Source organism: Narcine bancroftii, chromosome 3 (assembly GCF_036971445.1).
Source record: "Narcine bancroftii isolate sNarBan1 chromosome 3, sNarBan1.hap1, whole genome shotgun sequence".
NCBI lineage: Eukaryota > Metazoa > Chordata > Chondrichthyes > Torpediniformes > Narcinidae > Narcine > Narcine bancroftii.
Genome location: NC_091471.1, coordinates 258,674,978 through 258,694,262, shown reverse-complemented (window position 1 = coordinate 258,694,262; position 19,285 = coordinate 258,674,978). Strand labels below are relative to the sequence as shown.

At 44.8% G+C, this 19,285-nt stretch overlaps 1 protein-coding gene across 7 annotated transcripts in view; it reads left to right on the top strand.

Annotated features, from left to right (window-relative positions):
• The window catches only part of LOC138758575 (EVI5-like protein), a 424,266-nt gene that overhangs the window by 167,284 nt on the left and 237,697 nt on the right, over positions 1 to 19,285 (top strand). For all 7 annotated transcript variants that reach the window (XM_069927712.1, XM_069927716.1, XM_069927713.1 and 4 more), the window contains 2 exons: positions 1,700 to 1,774; positions 4,958 to 5,083. In XM_069927712.1, the coding sequence (XP_069783813.1) occupies positions 1,700 to 1,774; positions 4,958 to 5,083 (201 nt within the window). The remainder of the gene's footprint in view (positions 1 to 1,699; positions 1,775 to 4,957; positions 5,084 to 19,285) is intronic.

Sequence of the window (19,285 nt, the reverse complement as noted above, 5' to 3'; positions counted from 1 at the left end):
TAGGTCAATTGGGTATAATTTGGTGGCATGGGCTTGTGGGACGAAAGGGTTTATTACCGTGCTGTATGTCTACATTTAAAATAAATAAAATCTGTTATACAAGAGTCCGCAAAAAATGGTTGAATAGTAAATCTGGCCATTCCACCAGTCAAGGCTTTGAGCAATTTCAATGAAAGTGATCAGTTCACTTCCTCATTAATGTGCATCACAAGCCACGCCCAGGGGAAAAGGTCAGTGTTACTCCATCAAAGTATCCTGAGTCTGGTGATCTCTTAACTGTCCCAGCCCTGAAAACTGCAGATACTGTGATTTTCATGCAATACACATAAGTGGTGGAGAAACTCAGCAGGTCATGCAGCATCAATAGGGAGTAAAGGGGAACCAACTTTTCAGGCCTGAGCCCTACGTCCAGGAATGAGCAAAAAACAGGCAGGTGCCTGAATAAAAAAAGTAGGAGATGGAGAGGAAAGGAGGGAGGAGGAAGATCATAGGCTAACAGGTCATAGGTGGGAGGATGGAAGACAAAGATGCTGAGGTGCTAAGGGGAGGGGGATGAATAGAGAGAAGGGATGCGGAGCTGGAGGAAAGGAGACAAAAGGATGGGTAAAGAGAGAGACTGGTGGTGGTGGGGGGGTGGAGGGGAGAGGTTTAAAGGAAATTAGAGGTCAATGTAATTTTTGGAAGAAACCACAACCAAGCTATACATGCAGTGGATGCTGTATATTTGAACTTTCAAAAGGCTTTTGACAAAGTGCTGCACATAAGCCTGCTTCACAAAACGAGAGCCCATCAATTACAGGAAAGATACTAGCATGGGGAGAGCATTGGCTAATCAGCAGGAAACAGAATGGGAATAAAGGCAACCTATTTTGGTTGGCTACTGGTTATCCACAGGGGTCAGGGTTGCGGCCACTACTTTTTTATGTTGCACATTTATAATTTGGTTGGCAGAATAAATGGCTTTGTGGCAGGTGAAAGGGCAGGTAGGAAACGGAAGGGCTGCAGATACTTAGATTAGGAGAATGGGCAAAGAAGCAAATGTTGGAAAATGGTAGAAGGAATAAAAAGACAGGCTATTATTTGGATGGGGAGGTTATTCAAAATTCAGAGGTGCAAAAAGACTTGGGAGGTTGAGTCAGTAATGAAAAAAGATGAATGCAATGTTGGCATTTTTTCCTAGAGGAATAGGATACAAGAGCAGGGATGTGATGTTGAGGCTTCATAAGGCACTTGTGAGGCCTCACGGAATACAGTTTTGGGCTCCTTATTTAAGAAAGGGTGTACTGGCATTGGAGAGGGTTCAGAGAAGTTTTACAAGAATGATTCCTAGCATATGATGAGCGTTTGTCAGCTCTTGGCCTGTACTCTTTGGAGTACTGTGTTGTTCTATGAAGTACCTTCCATGCCAGAAAAATATTAGAATAATTAGAAAACGTTTTCCCTGGAGATACTCTGCCCTTTCCTTTGAGCGTCCCTATATTAAGAGGACTCTATTTGTTGAACTGTCTCAATGTGGATGAGATAACAAAGTTCTCTAGTCTCACTCTGATCTTTCCAATAAGATCACTATGTTTCAATTTTCATATTTTAATTTAGGAGAACCGTAGTTTTGATGATCCTTTACTCTGAGTTTCTGAGTTAATATGTGTATTTAAGTTTTCTCACATGCTTAGGAGTCTGTTCGTTTGCCTGGTTGCAGGCTTACTCTCTGGTCGACCGTGAAGTTGGATATTGCCAAGGAAGTGCGTTCATCGTTGGGCTCCTCCTCATGCAGGTCAGTGTGAAGAATTTTACCCTGTAATGCCTTGGGGTCGGGAAGAACTTCAATGTGATTCTTCCAAATGAAAACATTTCCATGTTGTGTGTGAAACTGGTTCGATGGGTCCCGAGGGTAACGAGTCTGAATGTGGCTGATTGAACAGCAGTTTTTATTCACGCTTGTAGGGGAGTTGCCACAGGGGTAAACGACACACACATATTCATACTCACTGGAATAAACGATGTAACCACTCATCGGTAGAATGCTTACAATCAAAATACAACATATGACACTCGCCACCCCTTGATATTCCTCTTAACTAACTAAGCTAGGGACTCTAGGCAGACAATGCTACAGCTCCCAACCCTTTGTCTGTGCACACCTTATCAATGATCCTCCAGTGTTCTCCATGGCTCCCAACCTGTAGTGGAGTTCAGGAAGAGAAAGAGGGTGATAGCTCAGATGTGGTGGGCTGGAGAGTCCAGCCCAGGTATAAGTGAGGCAATTAAAGGGGCCAGTGACCAGGTGTCTGTTGATCTGTGGGCAAGAAGACCTTGATTGGCAGGTGAGGTGACTTCCAATCAGGTTCCGGATGAAGAGGTCATATGCCCTCTGTAATCTACATTTCCACAAGGTTCCAGACGGAGAGGCAACATGACCCTCCATAATCCATGCTATACTTAATGTCATGTTTTTGTCCTGCCTTTGTGTTTTTTTTTGTACACAGTGGTTAAACTACTTCTGTACAACTGAAATTTCAATGTCATTGTGTTTGAAGTTAACTTAGTAAACAGGGCCCACACAGTGTGTGTATGAAGTTCAGGGACTGTAAATGGGCCAACTATTTGCATTGGAATTGCAGTCAAGTAGTGGGTTAGTTATTATTGTCTGTATCAAAGATCCTGTAAAATGTGCTCTCCGGACAATACCTCGAAATAATGAAATGCTGTGGCAGATTTTATCCTTGATAATTTCATCAGTGAGATTTCACATTGATCCTTTTAAATCTCGCAGCACTGTAATGCTAAAATTGTCAACTGGCAGCCAACGTGGATTGAGTGATGTGTTATGAACTAACAATCCTTTCAAATCTTTTTGGGACTGAAAGGGCTTGGTTAGCATTAACACAGGAGCAGCAATGGAAAATTCACCAGACAATGACAAATTGAAAATAATAGTTTTCTTAATGAAACTATTAATAACATGACATTTCTTACTTATCTCTAAATTTTACCCCACTAGGCGGAAATGTAAATGTATGTGTGTGTAAAGTCTCACTCTGAAAAGTCAATCTCAAAACTTTAGCAACATTTTAGTCTTGCTTGAAGGTCTTAAATTCTCAGTTCAGAAATAATTACAAAGTGCTTTTAATCATCATCCCTCTTTACTTACAATTCTGTCCTCTTTTCCATGAGACAGGGAAGGTGGCTATTCTCTTCCATGATGATTCACAAACCCAGACAAGACTTAAACAAAGTGGCCATACAAAGATAGACCCAGTAGAAATCTGTCCTCTTTTCCATGAGACAGGGAAGGTGGCTATTCTCTTCCATGATGATTCACAAACCCAAAGAAGGCTTAAACAAAGTGGCCATAGACCCAGTAGAAATCTGTCCTCTTTTCCATGAGACAGGGAAGGTGGCTATTCTCTTCCATGATGATTCACAAACCCAGACAAGGCTTAAACAAAGTGGCCATAGACCCAGTAGAAATCTGTCCTCTTTTCCATGAGACAGGGAAGGTGGCTATTCTCTTCCATGATGATTCACAAACCCAGACAAGGCTTAAACAAAGTGGCCATAGACCCAGTAGAAATCTGTCCTCTTTTCCATGAGACAGGGAAGGCGGCTATTCTCTTCAATGATGATTCACAAACCCAAACAAGGCTTAAACAAAGTGGCCATAGACCCAGTAGAAATCTGTCCTCTTTTCCATGAGACAGGGAAGGTGGCTATTCTCTTCCATGATGATTCACAAACCCAGACATGGCTTAAACAAAGTGGCCATAGACCCAGTAGAAATCTGTCCTCTTTTCCATGAGACAGGGAAGGTGGCTATTCTCTTCCATGATGATTCACAAACCCAGACAGGGCTTAAACAAAGTGGCCATACAAAGATAGACCCAGTAGAAATCTGTCCTCTTTTCTAAAGTGGTCTTCCTTATTTCCTTATTTCAAAAACTACTGATTCTGTTTTCCTATTTTCCCACACAACAGCAGCAATTCTGGTTAATATAACTCAACTCTGTCTTTCACAAGGTTTCAACCCCAGTGTCACACAGGGTTTTGACTTTTATCAACTCCAAACTGAACTCGTCAAAAATGTCTGAATTCGATAATTTCTCCAAATCATGTGACTATTTACATCATCAATGAGGCCAATTCCAATTCTTTAAAATGATGTGATCAGTTTTTAGAATTTTAAACAGTGATTTCATACCTCTGTCTTGTAGACGACACAACTCCGAAAGATTACCTCACTTCTGTTTCAAAGGCTTAAGTATATCCCTCATATGGCTCTGAGTTTCATTTCTCTTGTTCAAGAGGCCTTGTGCTTTAGATGAAAAACAGATGGCTTCCTTCATCAGTTCTTATTGAGTACTTAGATACTTCAAATTTTAATAAAGCCAACACTCCGTTGTCCTTGAATAATTAAGACCCACTTCAAATACATTAGCTCTGCCTTTCCAAGACGCTGCGACTCCAAGAATGAATTTTCTTCTCTGAGTGTAATAGTTCAGTGTAAATGTGCTGTGACTTGTGTGACACTGTACCAGCCCACAAGAATACTAAGAATACATTTACAATATTTAAACTCTATAATTGACTTTACTAAGTCATTTTTATGAGAAATATAGTTTAACATTAAACTAAAGATTAACACAAATCCATTACATATGTTGCACAAATGGAATATGAAGGACCTTGCAAAAGAATTAAAAACCGACATTTGTTTCTAACCATTGCTTTTCCTGTCAGTTTGAAGCTCAAACAGCTTCTTGACTCATTTTGTTTGCATGATATAAGATGAGGCAAAGAGCAGGAAGCTTTCTTTTGTACATTCCCTTCTTTACTAGTACAAATAATGAAATATCTCTCATTCATACTCGATCTTTAACCAGCACTTTTGTTCTCAATGTACTGAAGAGATTCTCTCCCCAGAGTCATATTTACAACGTTTATTTTTTTTAAATTACAGATGCCGGAGGAAGAAGCCTTTTGTGTGTTTGTGCGTTTGATGCAGGAGTATCGATTAAGAGAGCTCTTCAAGCCTAGTATGGCAGAGCTGGGACTCTGTATCTACCAGTTTGAGTATTTAATACAGGTAATCTGGCAAATCTTCAGTCAGACGTTATATTTGGAATAAATTGAATAATCTATTCATGGTGGCAACTTGTGTGTCAGAAATCAGAACAAATTGAGATGATTAAATCATTGATTTAATATGTTCAGTTCAAGGAACAATGAAATGTGAGTGTGTTTTCTTGGAAAATTTCCACTATCATATTTTTGCATCCTTGAAGGAGAAGCAAGGTGAAGGTAGCAAGTGTGAAGAAAAGTAATTGGAAATATTAATGAGACCAGAAGCTCATAAATCCCCAGAACCTGGTGACCTGCATCCCAGGGTTTTGAACAATGAAGATATGAAACTGGATGTTATTTTTCAAAATTCCATTGATTCTAAAATGGTTCCTACAGTTTGAAAGGTTGCACATTTTTAAATTTAAATTCATATTTAGACATACAGCTAGGCAACAGGCTCTTCCAGCCCACAAGTACATGGCACCCAATTACACTCAATTAACCTACAATCCCCCTTCATTTTGGGAGGATTGGAGGAAACCAGAGCACCCAGACATGGGGAGAACGTACAAACTCCTTACAGACTGCGCTGGATTCGAACCGGGTCACTGGCGCTGTAACAGCATTGTGCTAACCGCAAGGCTAACTGTGCCACCTTTTTTCTGGAAAATGCAGTATTAAATGTGACACCACTATTCAAAAGGCAGGAAAAATGGATCATTAATCCGACCCAAGAGAAGAGAAAATACTAGAATCTATTTGTAAGGAGTAGCAGGGCACTAAGTAATATTGCTTTTGGGTAGAATTCGAGGATTTGCAATATGAAAGCAATGAGCTATCAGGGCAGAATAAAAGAGGGAAAAGTAGCAATATGGTGTATTTAAACTATCAGAAGATATTTTATATGGTCTACCATGAGGTCATTGAATAAAGTTGTAGCACATAAAGATGAATATTCTGGCATGGATTACAGGTTGGTTAACAAAGAGAAAAAGGGGTAATTTTTAGCGTAGTAAAACACATACAGAAATGCTGGAGGAAGTCGGGCAGTCTCACAGCTGTGTGTGTTTTACTACAATCACAGCACCTGCAGACTTCCATGTTTCACTCTTGTCATTTTTAGTGTGAGCTATTTCTAATGGAGTGGTACAGGAATGATGTTCATGTGGATGAGAGAACCAATATATCCAAGTTTGCTGATGGTACCATGATGGGTGTCAGTTGGATTGCAATTAAATGAATGGATGAGAAATGGCTGTTGAAATGTAATTTGGAAGATAGGGGACAATCCACTTTAAAAGAGAAATAATAAAAATTGAATATTTTTGAAATCGTTCAAGTTTATTATCATTGACTGTACATAAACAACTAGATAAATCAGTGTTCATGTGGAATAGGGTGCACGCACGCACGCACGCACGCACGCACGCACGCACGCACGCACGCGCGCGCGCACACACACACACACACACACACACACACACACACACACACACACACACACACACACACACACACACACACACACACTCTCACAGCACATAACAATTACATATAAGCATAAGGATATAATTTAAAATAAATGTATATAAATATTTATTTTTGGGATGATTTACTCGGTTACAGAATATCAAGATACTGTTTGTCAATCTGACATCTGTGGGAAGAAGCTGTTTCCTAGTCTGTCAGTCCTGATTTTGATGGTCCTGTACCTCCTTCATGATGGTAGTGGGTCAAAGATGCTCTGTGTGCTGGATGGAAAGTATCCTCTATAATTCTTTGAGCCTTATTTAACCAACACGCCCGATAAATGTTGTCCCTAGAGGTAAAAGAGACCACAGTGATCTTCTCAGCCATTTTGATGATGCTGTGCATTGAATTCCGGTCTGATGCTTTGCATCTACCAGGACACTATCAATTTTGCTCCTGTAAAGTGTCAAGATGGAGGCTAGTAGCTTTTCCCTCCTCAACCTTCTTAGGAAGCGTAGGTGCTGCTGTGCTTTCCTGACTAATGAGGAGGTGTTGTGGGTCCAGGATAGGTCATTCTTTATATGCAAACCAAACAACTTTGTGCTCTCCACAAAGGAACCATTGATGTGGTGAGATTGAAGAACGTTAGTTTTCAGAGGCTCCTGGGACAATTGCTGAAAGTCAGTGAATAGGTAGAACAAACAATTAGTAGGTCAATAGGACGTTGGATTTCATTGCAAGATTTGAATACAGGAGTTAAATAGTGGCATGACAGTGGAGTACACAAACCTGCTGGAGGAACTCAGCAGGTCCTGCAGCATTGGGAAATAAAGGGCAACCAAAGTTTTAGGCCTGAGGCCTTCATCAAGGTATGAGAAACAGCAGGTGCATTTCTTGGAACAGAAATCACTTTCTAAGTTCTAGTTTTTCCTAATTTCAAAACATGTCGTCTTCAAGAAAACGTGGGCACAATATTCCAAATTACTATCTTATTAACCTAATAAACCAAGCTTTTGGTTGCTTTAATTTGTTGATAAAACAGAAAAACATTCTGCACAACTTCGGATTAAGATTTTGATAACGATGAATAAACAAAGCATATACAGGTGCTTTATCCAGAACCCTTGGGCGACAGTGTTTTCTGAATTTCGGATTTTTACGGATTTCAGAAAGCCAGATTTAAACCCACCCGAATTGTGCTGTCCTATCCACCCCACCTCCTTCTAGTCATGCTGCCCTCTCCCCCCCCCGCCCGCCCGCCTGACTCGTGCTGCCAGTCTCTCACCCTCACCCACCCGACTCGCGTTGCCAGTCTCTCGCACGCCCGACTCGCCCTCCCGTCTCTCTCCCCACCTGCCGGATTTTGGAGCTTTCCGGATTTTAGATGTCCGGATAAAGGATTGTATACCTGTACTGTATTTAAAAATATGATGATATTTAACTTTAAAGAGATATACAAGAAGAAATGAGATGATTCAAAGAAAATTATCTCGTGCTCATGTCCCCTTCATAGTTCGTCGAAGAATGAGATACAAGCTCTTAGTCTGCACGAATATTACGACATATTACCCATAGTCACTATGGTAACACTACAAACAATAGATTTTCCTTAAAGAAACAAGCACAAAATTACCTAAGAATCAAAAACACAAGGTTTTGACCTTTACACTTAGGAATAAATATCTCCAGAGACCTGACCTGGGACAAGCACATTGACATGGTCAAGAAAGTGCAGTAGCTTTCTTCGAAAATGAAGTTCAACATTTCTAACAACCTCTATAGGTGCATCATTAAAAGCAGACTGCTGGATGCATCACATCACGGTACAAGAACTGCTCTGCTCAAGATCAGAAGAAGCTAAAATCATGGTGAACGCAATAAGCAGCCAACATATTAAAGGACCCATCATATGCTAAACACACCATCTTTTCCCTCCGCCCTTTGGGGAAAAGGCTGAAGAATGAGATGAGAAAACACACTCCAACAGGCTTAAAGACAGGCTCCTCCCTGCAGCTGTCAGGCTCTTGAATGAACCACAAGGTGCTATCATGCTGAATTGATCTTGATTTCATTATGACCCTGTACTCTGTAAACTCTGCTCGTTACATGGATGTGTGAATATTAATGGTAACTTGGTTCGCAGATGAACCCTTCTCACCGCACCAGGGTATTAAATGACAAATAAACAAATTTATTTACTGATTCTCTGCCATCTGTTTCTTTTTTGGTTTGCTCTTCCTTTGAATTTTGTTCATTTTTTCGAATAGTTCAGCACAGACTAGAAGGGCCGAAGGGCCTATTTTCTGTGCTGTAACATTCTATGGTTATAACTTTCTGAATCTTTCTGAAACTATGCTCTAATTTCCATCTCTGTGATTGCTGTGGCCAAATGGTACTTGCAAAGCTCCTTGTGGATTAGTGCTGAATTGGGTGAGATGCACACTTGTCTCATCAGTATCTCGTCTCAATGCTGCAAGATATTAATGTTAACCCCTCTACACAGACTCTTCAACTATGATTCTGGAAGCAAACCTGGGCTTCTCTTATTAAATTATTTATTTTTGATCTCTCTTTAGCTCCCTGAAATCTGCCAACAAAGACAATCTCTCTACTTTGCAAATATAGTATTATTGGGGCCAGTCATCTCTGATTATGTATCTGTAGTCCATCCCAAACTCTGTGGGGATCTCTCCCCAACCCCATTTCTGTGTTCTGTGCTACATGGCAGCATTCCTGACCCAAAGAATCAACAGCCTGGAGTCATGTTTATGACAGAAGAAATTTCTGTCCACCCCATGAAGTGAATTGCAATTTGCGTTTAATTCAGAGGTTTGTGGGCAGTAAGTGTGAAGTGATTGAGTCTTCTTTTCTTGGCTGCTACTGGGTCTCCTCCTGAGGATGGAAGAAAGTGGTTCCATCAATTGTTACCTGAGAAAGAATCCAAAATAATTTGTCAGAATGATACCTGGAAGCATTACATGATAAATTCCAGAAATTAATAAAAACACAAAGCTGAAGAGATGCAGAGATTACAGATGCAGAATAGTGAGGGAGATTCCCACAGAACTCTCTTTGGAGAGTAAAGGTGAACTTCAGGGTAGAGTGACAGAGTATATAGATATGTTTTGGGGAGATAAATTGGGAAAGGTTTGTTAGAGTAGGTCACATGCAAACACTTTAAATCAGATCTTATTTGAAATACTGGAGCACTGCCAATGCTAGACATATAGGGGCCTCAGAGCTTTTGCAAGAGCTTTGAAGAGTGCCCAAGAGACTTCACTAATGGACTGTTGTTTACAAAGGGCAACAGATGAAAGAGCTTGTTGGAGCTGCATATTGTCTGGAGGAGAGCTTGCTGTTGTAACAGGGTCATGTGGTTTTGCAAGCAGAGAGAGTAAAACAGGATTTCTCTCAGAGAGATAGAGAGAGAGAGGGAGAGAGAGAGAGAGATCACTTATACAGTGTTACAGCCAGCAGAAGTAGCTGGAACTGGAACAGGACAAGCTGGTAAGCTTGTGGAGAGCCCATTAGGATGACAGCCTGGTCAAAGCTCTTGTGGTTCATGCAAGAGGAGAGGACTGGCTGTCTAATGTTCCACTTGAAACAAAAAGGAACTCTGTGGTGACCTGAAAGAAAGAGGTTGTCATCTGGAGAATCCTGAGGGAGAAAGTTTCTTTGGCAAGGCACAGAAGTGGGCTGATTAAAAAGGAATCAGTTGTGGGTGTCCAGTGAACAACAAATATCTCTCTGAAAACCAACAAGAACCTTCCTGAGCGGTAACCATTTACCTTTTAAGCACCAAACCCTGGTGAACTTTATAAATATTAAATTCTGTGCACAATACAAGAATTGCCTGCAAACAGTGAACTTGGAGGTATGAGAAGTGAGATTGGACTGTGAATCAAATAACTTTTCTGAACTTACACACACATTACACACACATGTGCTTAGAATTAAAAGGGAGTTAAGTTAGATTAGGTCAATAGTGATGTTAAAATTTGATTCTGTTTTCATGTTTAAAGATAATTAAAAGCAACTTTTGTTTAAGTAAGCATTTGTCTTGGTGAATACCTATTGCTGCTGGGTTTTGAGGTCCTCTGGGCTCGTAACAACTGTTTATCTGAAAGACCAATTTCTTTCCTAAATTTTGATGCTAAGATTTTATCCAAGATCTTAGCTTCCGAACTACAAAATATGACGCCTCTCATTATTTCTGAGGACCAGACTGGATTTATCAAAGGACGTTATTCACAATTCAGTGTTTGTCAACTTTTAGGTATTATTTATTGCGCTGCTATCTTGTCTTCTGAAAGTATTCTCTCTCTAGATGCCAAAAAAGCATTTGATCGGATCGAATAGAGATTTTCTTTTGTGTATTGGAGAAATTCATCTTGGGTTCTCAATTTGTTAATTTGATTAAATTAATATATTCATCCCCTACAAAAAAAACTATGTTGGGGAACCAGACAGGGTTTTAATTTGGTTTTGGAGTCCCTAGCATTGGCTTTTCAGAAATCAGTTAATATTTCAGGGCTCTCTGGAACTGGAATTATCCATAAAGTATCTTTTTACACCTATGATCTTCTACTACATATATGTGTGTGTGTGTGTGTGTGTGTGTGTGTGTGTGTGTGTGTGTGTGTATATACACAATACATATCCAATTCTGACCATTTAATTCCAAGGATCTTATTACAACAACAACTCCCGAAGGTACAACAACTCCAGCAGTGCACCCACGATCCAGATAAAAAAGACCTGACCATGTGGATGCACAGGGGAGCTACAGGTCAAGCTGAGACACCGGGACCTGAGGCTTCTGCTCCCTCCCATCCTCCTGGCCAACGTACAGTTCTTGGAGAACAAACCTAATGAACTCCAAGCCAGACTTCAACATCAGAGAGACATCAGGGAGTGCTGCGTGATGTGCTTTATGGAAACACGGCTAAACATGGACATTCCAGACATGGAGCTGCATCCCAAGGGTTACCCCTCCATCATGCTGATCGAACACCAGCATCTGGAAAAACCAGGGGAAGCGGCATTTGTGTCATTATCAATTCACTGTGGTGCACAGACGTGACAGTCATGTGCCAGTCCTGCTTCCCCGGCATGCAACATCTGGTGATCAAGTGTCGCTCATTCTACCTGCCAAGGGAGTTCATCACCATAATTCTGGTTGCAGTGTACATTCCACCCCAGGATAACATCAGGCTGGCACTGGAGGAACTGACCACTGTTGATAAACAGCCATGAGACAGCACATCCAGATTCCTTCCCAATCATTGTAAGGGACTTCAATCAAGCCGACCTGAAGAAGTCTCCAATGAACTATCTCCAACACGTCACATGCAAGACCAAGGGAACCAACACACTCAACCACTGCAACACCACCATGAAGAACTCATACTGAGCCATGTCATGACCGCACTTCAACAAGTCTGACTACCTGGCTGTACTTCGACTCCTGGAGTACAAACAGAGAATGAAGACCACAGCACCATTGGTGAAGATGGAGAACATATGGTCAAGGGAGGCCGAGGAAGCTTCTGCAGGACTGCTTTGAATCAATGGACTGGAACATATTCAACAACTCATCCATAGACTTGAATGAATATATAACAGGTGTCACCGACTTTATCAAGATCTTCATGGATGAGTGTGTGCCCATGCACAAGTGCCAGGTGTTCCCCAACCAGACCCCTGGATGAATCAGAGAGTCTACAACCTGCTGAGGGCGAGAACAAGGGCGTTTAAGGCTGGGGATCAGGATCTTTACAAGAAGTCCAGGTATGACTTACGGAAGGCCATATCTAAGGCAAAGTGGCAATTCCGGAGGAAGCTAGAGACAGAGACAGATACATGCCAGTTATGACAGGGAGTGCAAGCCATTACAGCCTACAAAGCGGGGGCAACACTATAGATGGCTGAGACTCTTCGCTACCTGATGAGCTGAAATCTTCCTCGGTCCCCTTTGAGAAGAAGAACCAAACAATGCCCACAAGAATCCCTGAAAAGGCTAAGGACCCTGTGCTATCCGTCTCAGAACATAATTCAAAAGGGTGAACCCTCCCAAGGTGTCAGGCCCTGACGACGTACATGGCAGGGTAGTAAAAATCTGCACCAACCAACTAACTGGAGTGTTCATGGACATTTTCAATCTCTCGTTGTGGCAGTCAGAGGTTCCCACAGCTTCAAAAGGGCATCAATTATCCTGGTGCCCAGGAAGAGTAGCATGGGCTGCTTCAACCAGGAAGAGTAGCATGGGCTGCTTCAACCAGGAAGAGTAATGTGGGCTGCTTCAACCAGGAAGAGTAATGTGGGCTGCCTCAACCAGGAAGAGTAGCATGGGCTGCCTGAACCAGGAAGAATAGCGTGGGCTGCTTCAACCAGGAAGAATAGCGTGGGCTGCTTCAACCAGGAAGAGTAGCGTGGGCTGCTTCAACCAGGAAGAATAGTGTGGGTTGCCTCAACCAGGAAGAGTAGCGTGGGATGCCTCAACCAGGAAGAGTAGCGTGGGCCGCTTCAACAACTACCGCCCAGTAGCACAAACTTCTTGAAGGCTGGTCATGGTCAGAATTAACACGTACCTAAGTAAAGATCTGGACCCACTGCTATTCACCTATCGTCACAATCGCTCCACGGCAGATGCAATATAACTGGCTCTCCACTCAGCTCTGGATCATTTCAAAAACTGCAATTCATCCATATGGCTGCTCTTCATCGACTACAGCTCATCATTCAACACCATTTTTCCATCAGTGCTGGTCAAAAAGCTTCAAACTCTTACCCTCTGCAACTGGATCCTTGACTTTCTCAGTGGAAAACCACAGTCAGTATGAATTAGAAACAACGCCGCCTCCTCCAGTGGTGAAGATGGCGAACGTATGGTCGAGGAAGGCAGAGGGAGCATCTGCAGGTCTGCTTTGAATCAGTGGACTGGAACCTTCAAGACCTTCAAGGATGAGTGTGCACCCACGTGCAAGTGCCGGGTGTTCCCCAACAGATCCCCTGGATAAATTAGAGAACACTGATCATCAACACAGGTACACCCCAAAGATGAGTGCTTAGCCCACTGCTCTACTCGTTATACACCCATGTCTATGTGGCCAGGGACAATTCCAATGCTATCTACAGGTTTGCTGATGACACCGCAGATGTCGGCAGAATCACAAATGGCAATGAGGAAGTGTACATGAGGGAGATAGATCAGCTCATTGAATGGTGTAATGACAACCCTGTACTCAACATCAGCAAAACCAAGGAAACGATTGTGGACTTCAAGAGGAAGTCAGGGGAACATGACCCAGTCCTCATCAAGGGGTCAGTAGAGGAGAAGGTAAAGAAGTTCAAATTCCTGGGTGTCAACATCTCCAAGGATCTCTCCTGGCGCCTCCACATTGATGCAATCACAAAGAAGGCTCGCCAGCGGCTATAGTTTGTGGGGTGTCTGATGAGATTCTGTATGTCACCAAAGGCTTTTGTAAACTTCTACAGGTGTACCGTGGAGAGCATTCTGGTGGTTTACATCACTGTCTGGTATGGAGGCGCCAACTCTCAGGACCAGAATAGATTCCAGAGGGTTGTTAATTTGGCCTGCAACATCACAGGCACCAGACTTCACTCCATCGAGGACATCTACGTGAGGCAGTTTCTTAAAAAAGCAGCCTCAATCCTCAAAGACCCCCACCACCCCGACTATGCCCTCTTTGCTCTGCTGCCATCGAGAAAAAGGTACAGGAGCCTAAAGTCGAGCACTCAGCGGCACAAAGACAGCTTCTTCCCCGCTGCCATTAGATTCCTAAATGATCAATGAACCAAAACACAGCCTTACCTATTGTGCACTACTATTTTTATTTTTTTATTTTTATTTTTTGATAAAATAGTTATAATATGTATGTGTAGCAGCAGCTACATTGCTAACTGAAGGGCTGCACAACCAGACGGGTTGAGTTCAGTGAGCAAAACTGATTTATTGCAGGCTGCCTGGCTGGTCTTATACTCCCAGCCGGACCTGGCTGAGAACCGCGCTGGGGGATCCCGACGTCACCGGAGCATCACTTGGGTCCCCAAGCACAGGCTTCTGAGCCCGGTACCGGGTTGGGAGAAATCCCCCGATGGCGCCATTTTGGCCAGCTGCCCCGCTGCGTGCATGACAAGCGGGGCCGGTTCGCCTGCCTAATGGCATACCGCTACACAGAACAGGCGCCAATGTCCTTTTTTGCCAAGCGGCCTCGCTTCTTGGGTTGGACCACAACTACTGGCTCGGTGGGGTCGAGGTGGGCTGGCTTTAACGGTTCCCGCTTACCACCGATGTCCAGTGTGAAAGTGGATCCTGAACACAGGACGACTTTGTACAGCCTTTCGTATGGTCTTTGTAGAGGTGCTGTGGATGGGCCCCGCCTGATAAAAACGTACTCTGCGGAATACAGCTCGCTGGGGATGTAAGAGGCCCATGTGTCGTGTGTGGGCATCGGTGGGGGTGTGAGGGAGTCCAACTGGGCCCGGAGGCAGGGAAGTAGACCATGCAGTGATGGCTGGGGGTTGTGAAGTGCACTGACGAACTCACCGGGTAGGGCTAGCGGTGCACTGTAGACTAGCTCGGCTGATAAAGCCTGTAAGTCTTCTTTGGGTGTCGAGCAGATGCCCAGGAGCACCCAAGGCAGCTCGTCCACCCAGTCAGGGCCAGTGAGGCGGGCCATCAGTGCCAACTTAAGGTGGCAGTGCAATCGCTCAACTAGCCCATTGGTCTGTGGGTGATAGGCCGTGGTGTGATGTAGCTTGATCCCCAGCCTGTTGGCGAGCTGTGCCCAGTGCACAGAGGTGAACTGGGCGCCCATATCACTGGTGAGGTGGTTCAGGACGCCAAACCGGGCAACCCAACCGTTCAAAAGTGCTTGGGAGCAGGAGTCTGTGGAGGCATCTGGCATCGGAATTGCCTCGGGCCAACAAGAGGTGCGGTCTACCTCTGTGAAAAGGTAACGGTTACCTCAAGAAACAGGTAAAGGTCTGACGATGTCCACATGTATGTGGCTGAACCGTTCCCAGACGTGTTCAAAATCTTGTACGGGTGCTCTGGTATGCCTGTGCACCTTGGAAAGCTGGCAATGGGTGTAGGTTCTGGCCCAGTCCGCAATCTGTTTCCGAAGCCCATGCCAGACGAAAAGTTCTGCCACCATACGGACCGTGGACCTGATGGAAGGGTGGGAAAGGTCATGGATATGGTGGAAGACTTGCCTGCACCACTGCTGGGGAACCACTGGACACAAGGTGCCCATGGAGACATCACACAGGACGGTGCCCTCACTATGAGGAGTCAGGAGGTCCTGGAACCGCAGTCCGGTGATGGTAGTCCTGAAAGTCCGCTTCTCCTCGTCAGACTTCTGGTCCTGGGCGAGCTGGTCGAAGTTGAGACCGGGTGTCACCGCGCAAATGGCTGGTTGTGAGAGTGCGTCGGCAACCACGTTGTCTTTTCCCGCCGTGTGCGAACTCGGTGGTGAACTCCGACACGAAGGAGAGGTGACGCTGTTGGCGGGCCGACCAGGGATCTCTTGCTATAGCAAACGCTGAGTGAGGGGTTTGTGGTCAGTAAAAATGGTGAAAGGCCTCCCCTCCAAGAAATACTGCCAGGTACATGCCCAGCAACTCATGATCGAAAGCGCAATACTTGCGCTCTGCCGGGTGAAGAAGTCGGCTAAAGAATGCCAGTGGTTTCCACTGCATGGACGAGCAGGGTAGCCTTCACGAGGGCATCTTTCGTGGCTTCAAATGCCCTGTTGGTCTCTGGAGTCCAGATGCGTGTCTCGTCTTTGGCCACAATGAGGGCGAAGAGCGGCTGCATGATGCGCGCAGTGCCTGGAATGAAGCGGTTATAGAAATTGACCATACCCACGAACTCCTGTAGCCTCTTGAGAGGTTGTCTGGGTGTGGGAACTCCCTGATTGCAGCGACCTTCATAGCGGCAGTGTGGATCCTTCGGCCATGATGGTATGGGCCAGGAACTGCATGGACTCTTTCCCGAACTGGCACTTGGCCGGATTGATCGTTAGGACAAAGTCGGCCATTCGGGAGAAGAGGGTGTGCAGGTGAGAATTGTATTGTGCCCGATCTCTGCTGGCGACAAGGATGTCGTCCAGGTAAATGAATATAAAATTCAAATCTCTGCCCACTGTGTCCATGAGGCCTTGGAAGATCTGGACGGCATTCTTGAGCCTGAAAGGCATGTGTAGGAACTCGAACAAGCCGAAGGGGGTGGTGATGGCCGTTTTGGGTATGACCTCGGGGTGCACCGGGATTTGGTGATACCCGCGCATCAGGTCGACCTTGGAGAATATCCTCATGCCATGCAGGTTGGATGTGAGGGATCGGGTAATGGACAGTCACATCGTTAAGCAGTCAATAATCTCCGCAGGGGCGCCAGCCGCTGGAGACTTTCGGGACCAGTTGGAGTGGTGAGGCCCAAGGACTGTCGGAGTGTCAAATGATCCCCAGCTCCTGCAGATGTGAGTACTCTTTCTTCGCTATCTAGAGCTTATCCGGCAGGAGCCGGCATGCCTTGGCGTGGACCAGTGGGCCTTGGGTGAGGATGTAATGAAACACCCCGTGGCATGGTGAGGCGGCGGATAACTGCGGCTTGAGGAGGGATAGGAATTCGAACAGGATAAGCTGAAACTCATCCTTGTGCGTGCTGACCGTGGCCATCTGCGGATGCTCTGTGCGGGAGGTGTTGAGGTGAATGGATTGGAAGATTTGGGCATCTACCAGAGGCCTACCTCGAATGTCAACCAGGAGTCCGTGGGGAAGGAGGAAGTTGACACCCAGGATGGCAGTTGGGAGGGACGAAATGGTGAACCTCCATGAGAACTTCCACTGGCCTATCTCGAAGTGGACAGTCTTGTCTCCATACGTTCGGATCTCCGTTGAATTGGGTGCACAGAGGGGAGGTCCACCAGGCTGGTTCCAGGACTCGATGGCTGTGGCCGAGATGACGCTGATCTGGGCCCCAGTGGCGATGAGGAAGCATCAGCCGCTGACTGAATCCCACAGGTAGAGAAGGCTGTGTTGGCCAGCCACCGCAGCCATTAACAGCGGCCAGCCTGGTCGTTTCCCTGGAATGAGCAGGGCTGACGACACTTCCGAGCCTTAGCTCCCCAGCGCTGGTGGAAGAAGCAGAAGCCTGAAGTGGATGGCTTGCTTCTGGCTAAACTCTTTGAGGCCCCTGCAGGGGCTGGGTGTTCCACCGCAGCGCTAGCGGAAGGCTTGGCATTGTCACGCCTGTGTCTCGTAACCTGCTGGACTGCTGAGTCCTCCGGGAATCATTCAAGCCAGAGCTCCTGAGCCTTTTGAGTGACCTTCCTAGGGTCAACGAAGCTCTCCTGGGACAGCAACGGCAGATGTCTTCAGGCAGATGGTTGAGGAAGATGCGCTCAAAGAGTGGGCAATTGGTGTGATCGCCCATGAGCGCGAGCATCTCGTCCATTAACTCAATTGGAGTTCTGTCCCCCAAGGCGTCGAGGGATCCGAGCGGCATGCTGGCCCCTGGAGAGGCCGAGGAAACCGGTGATCACCCGCTTGATGGTCCCGTACTTATCTTCTGCGGATGGGTGCTGAACGAGGTGCAGCACTTGTTTGATGGTGGCCTTGTCCAGGGCGGCGACCACATGGTCTTGGTCGAATCCGATGAAATCTGGCAGAGGTGAAACTGAGCCTCTGCATGGCTGAACCAGGTCTCTGGTTCCTGAACCCAGAAGTCAGGAAGCTTGATGGCTATAGCGTTGATCAAAGCGTCATTCATGTCGGGTTCAAAGACGTTTGAACCTGTTGGGGTCACCAATTGTAGCGGTGGCTACACTGCTAACTGAAAGGTCCCGGGTTGAGTTCAGTGAGCAAAACTGATTTATTGCAGGCTGCCTGGCTGGTCCTATACTCCCAGCCCGGACCTGGCTGAGAACTGCGCTGGGGGTTCCGACGTTAGCGGGGCGTCACATGGGTCGCCAAGCGCGGGCTTCTGAACCCGGTGCCGAAGTCAGGAGGAAACCCCCAACGGTGCCATTTTGGCCAGCTGCCCCGCTGCGTGCGTGACAAGCGGGGTCAGTTCGCCTGCCTCATGGCGTACCGCCACATATATTTACTCTATGATGCTGCTTCAAATCACTGCCAATAAATTCTGATTTTGATTCAATCAATTTCGTCAATTCTCTGGTTACGAATTGAATTTGCAGAAGAGTGAATTATTCCCTTTGGATTCTTTCTGCTCTTTTGATTCTTCAATCCCTTTTAAAGTTGTTAAAAAAAACAATTATTTAGGTATTACTATTACTGGAAAGATCACTAATTTGTTTAAGGAAAATTTTCTTACTTTGTTGAATCATGTTAAACCTTATCTCAATGGTCTCCTCTTTCGATAATGTTAATAGGGAGGGATAATTTGTTAAGATGAATATTCTGCCGACGTTCTTGTATGTTTTTCAAGGCTGTCTCAGTATTTGCTCCTAAATCATTTGTTAATTCATTAAATTCACTTATTTCCTCTTTTATATGGAAAAATAAGCATCCCCATTTGAAATAAACAATCTTCCTTCAAAATAATAAGAAAAATATTTATATCTGTGATATCAAATCTGGACCCAAATGATCTCTTAAATATTCCTTTAACTGATAATAAGAAAATATTGTATTATTTTGTATTCCATATTTACTTTTCAATTGTTCAAATGTCATTAAAGTTGTAATTTGAGAGCAAACTTTTATTATC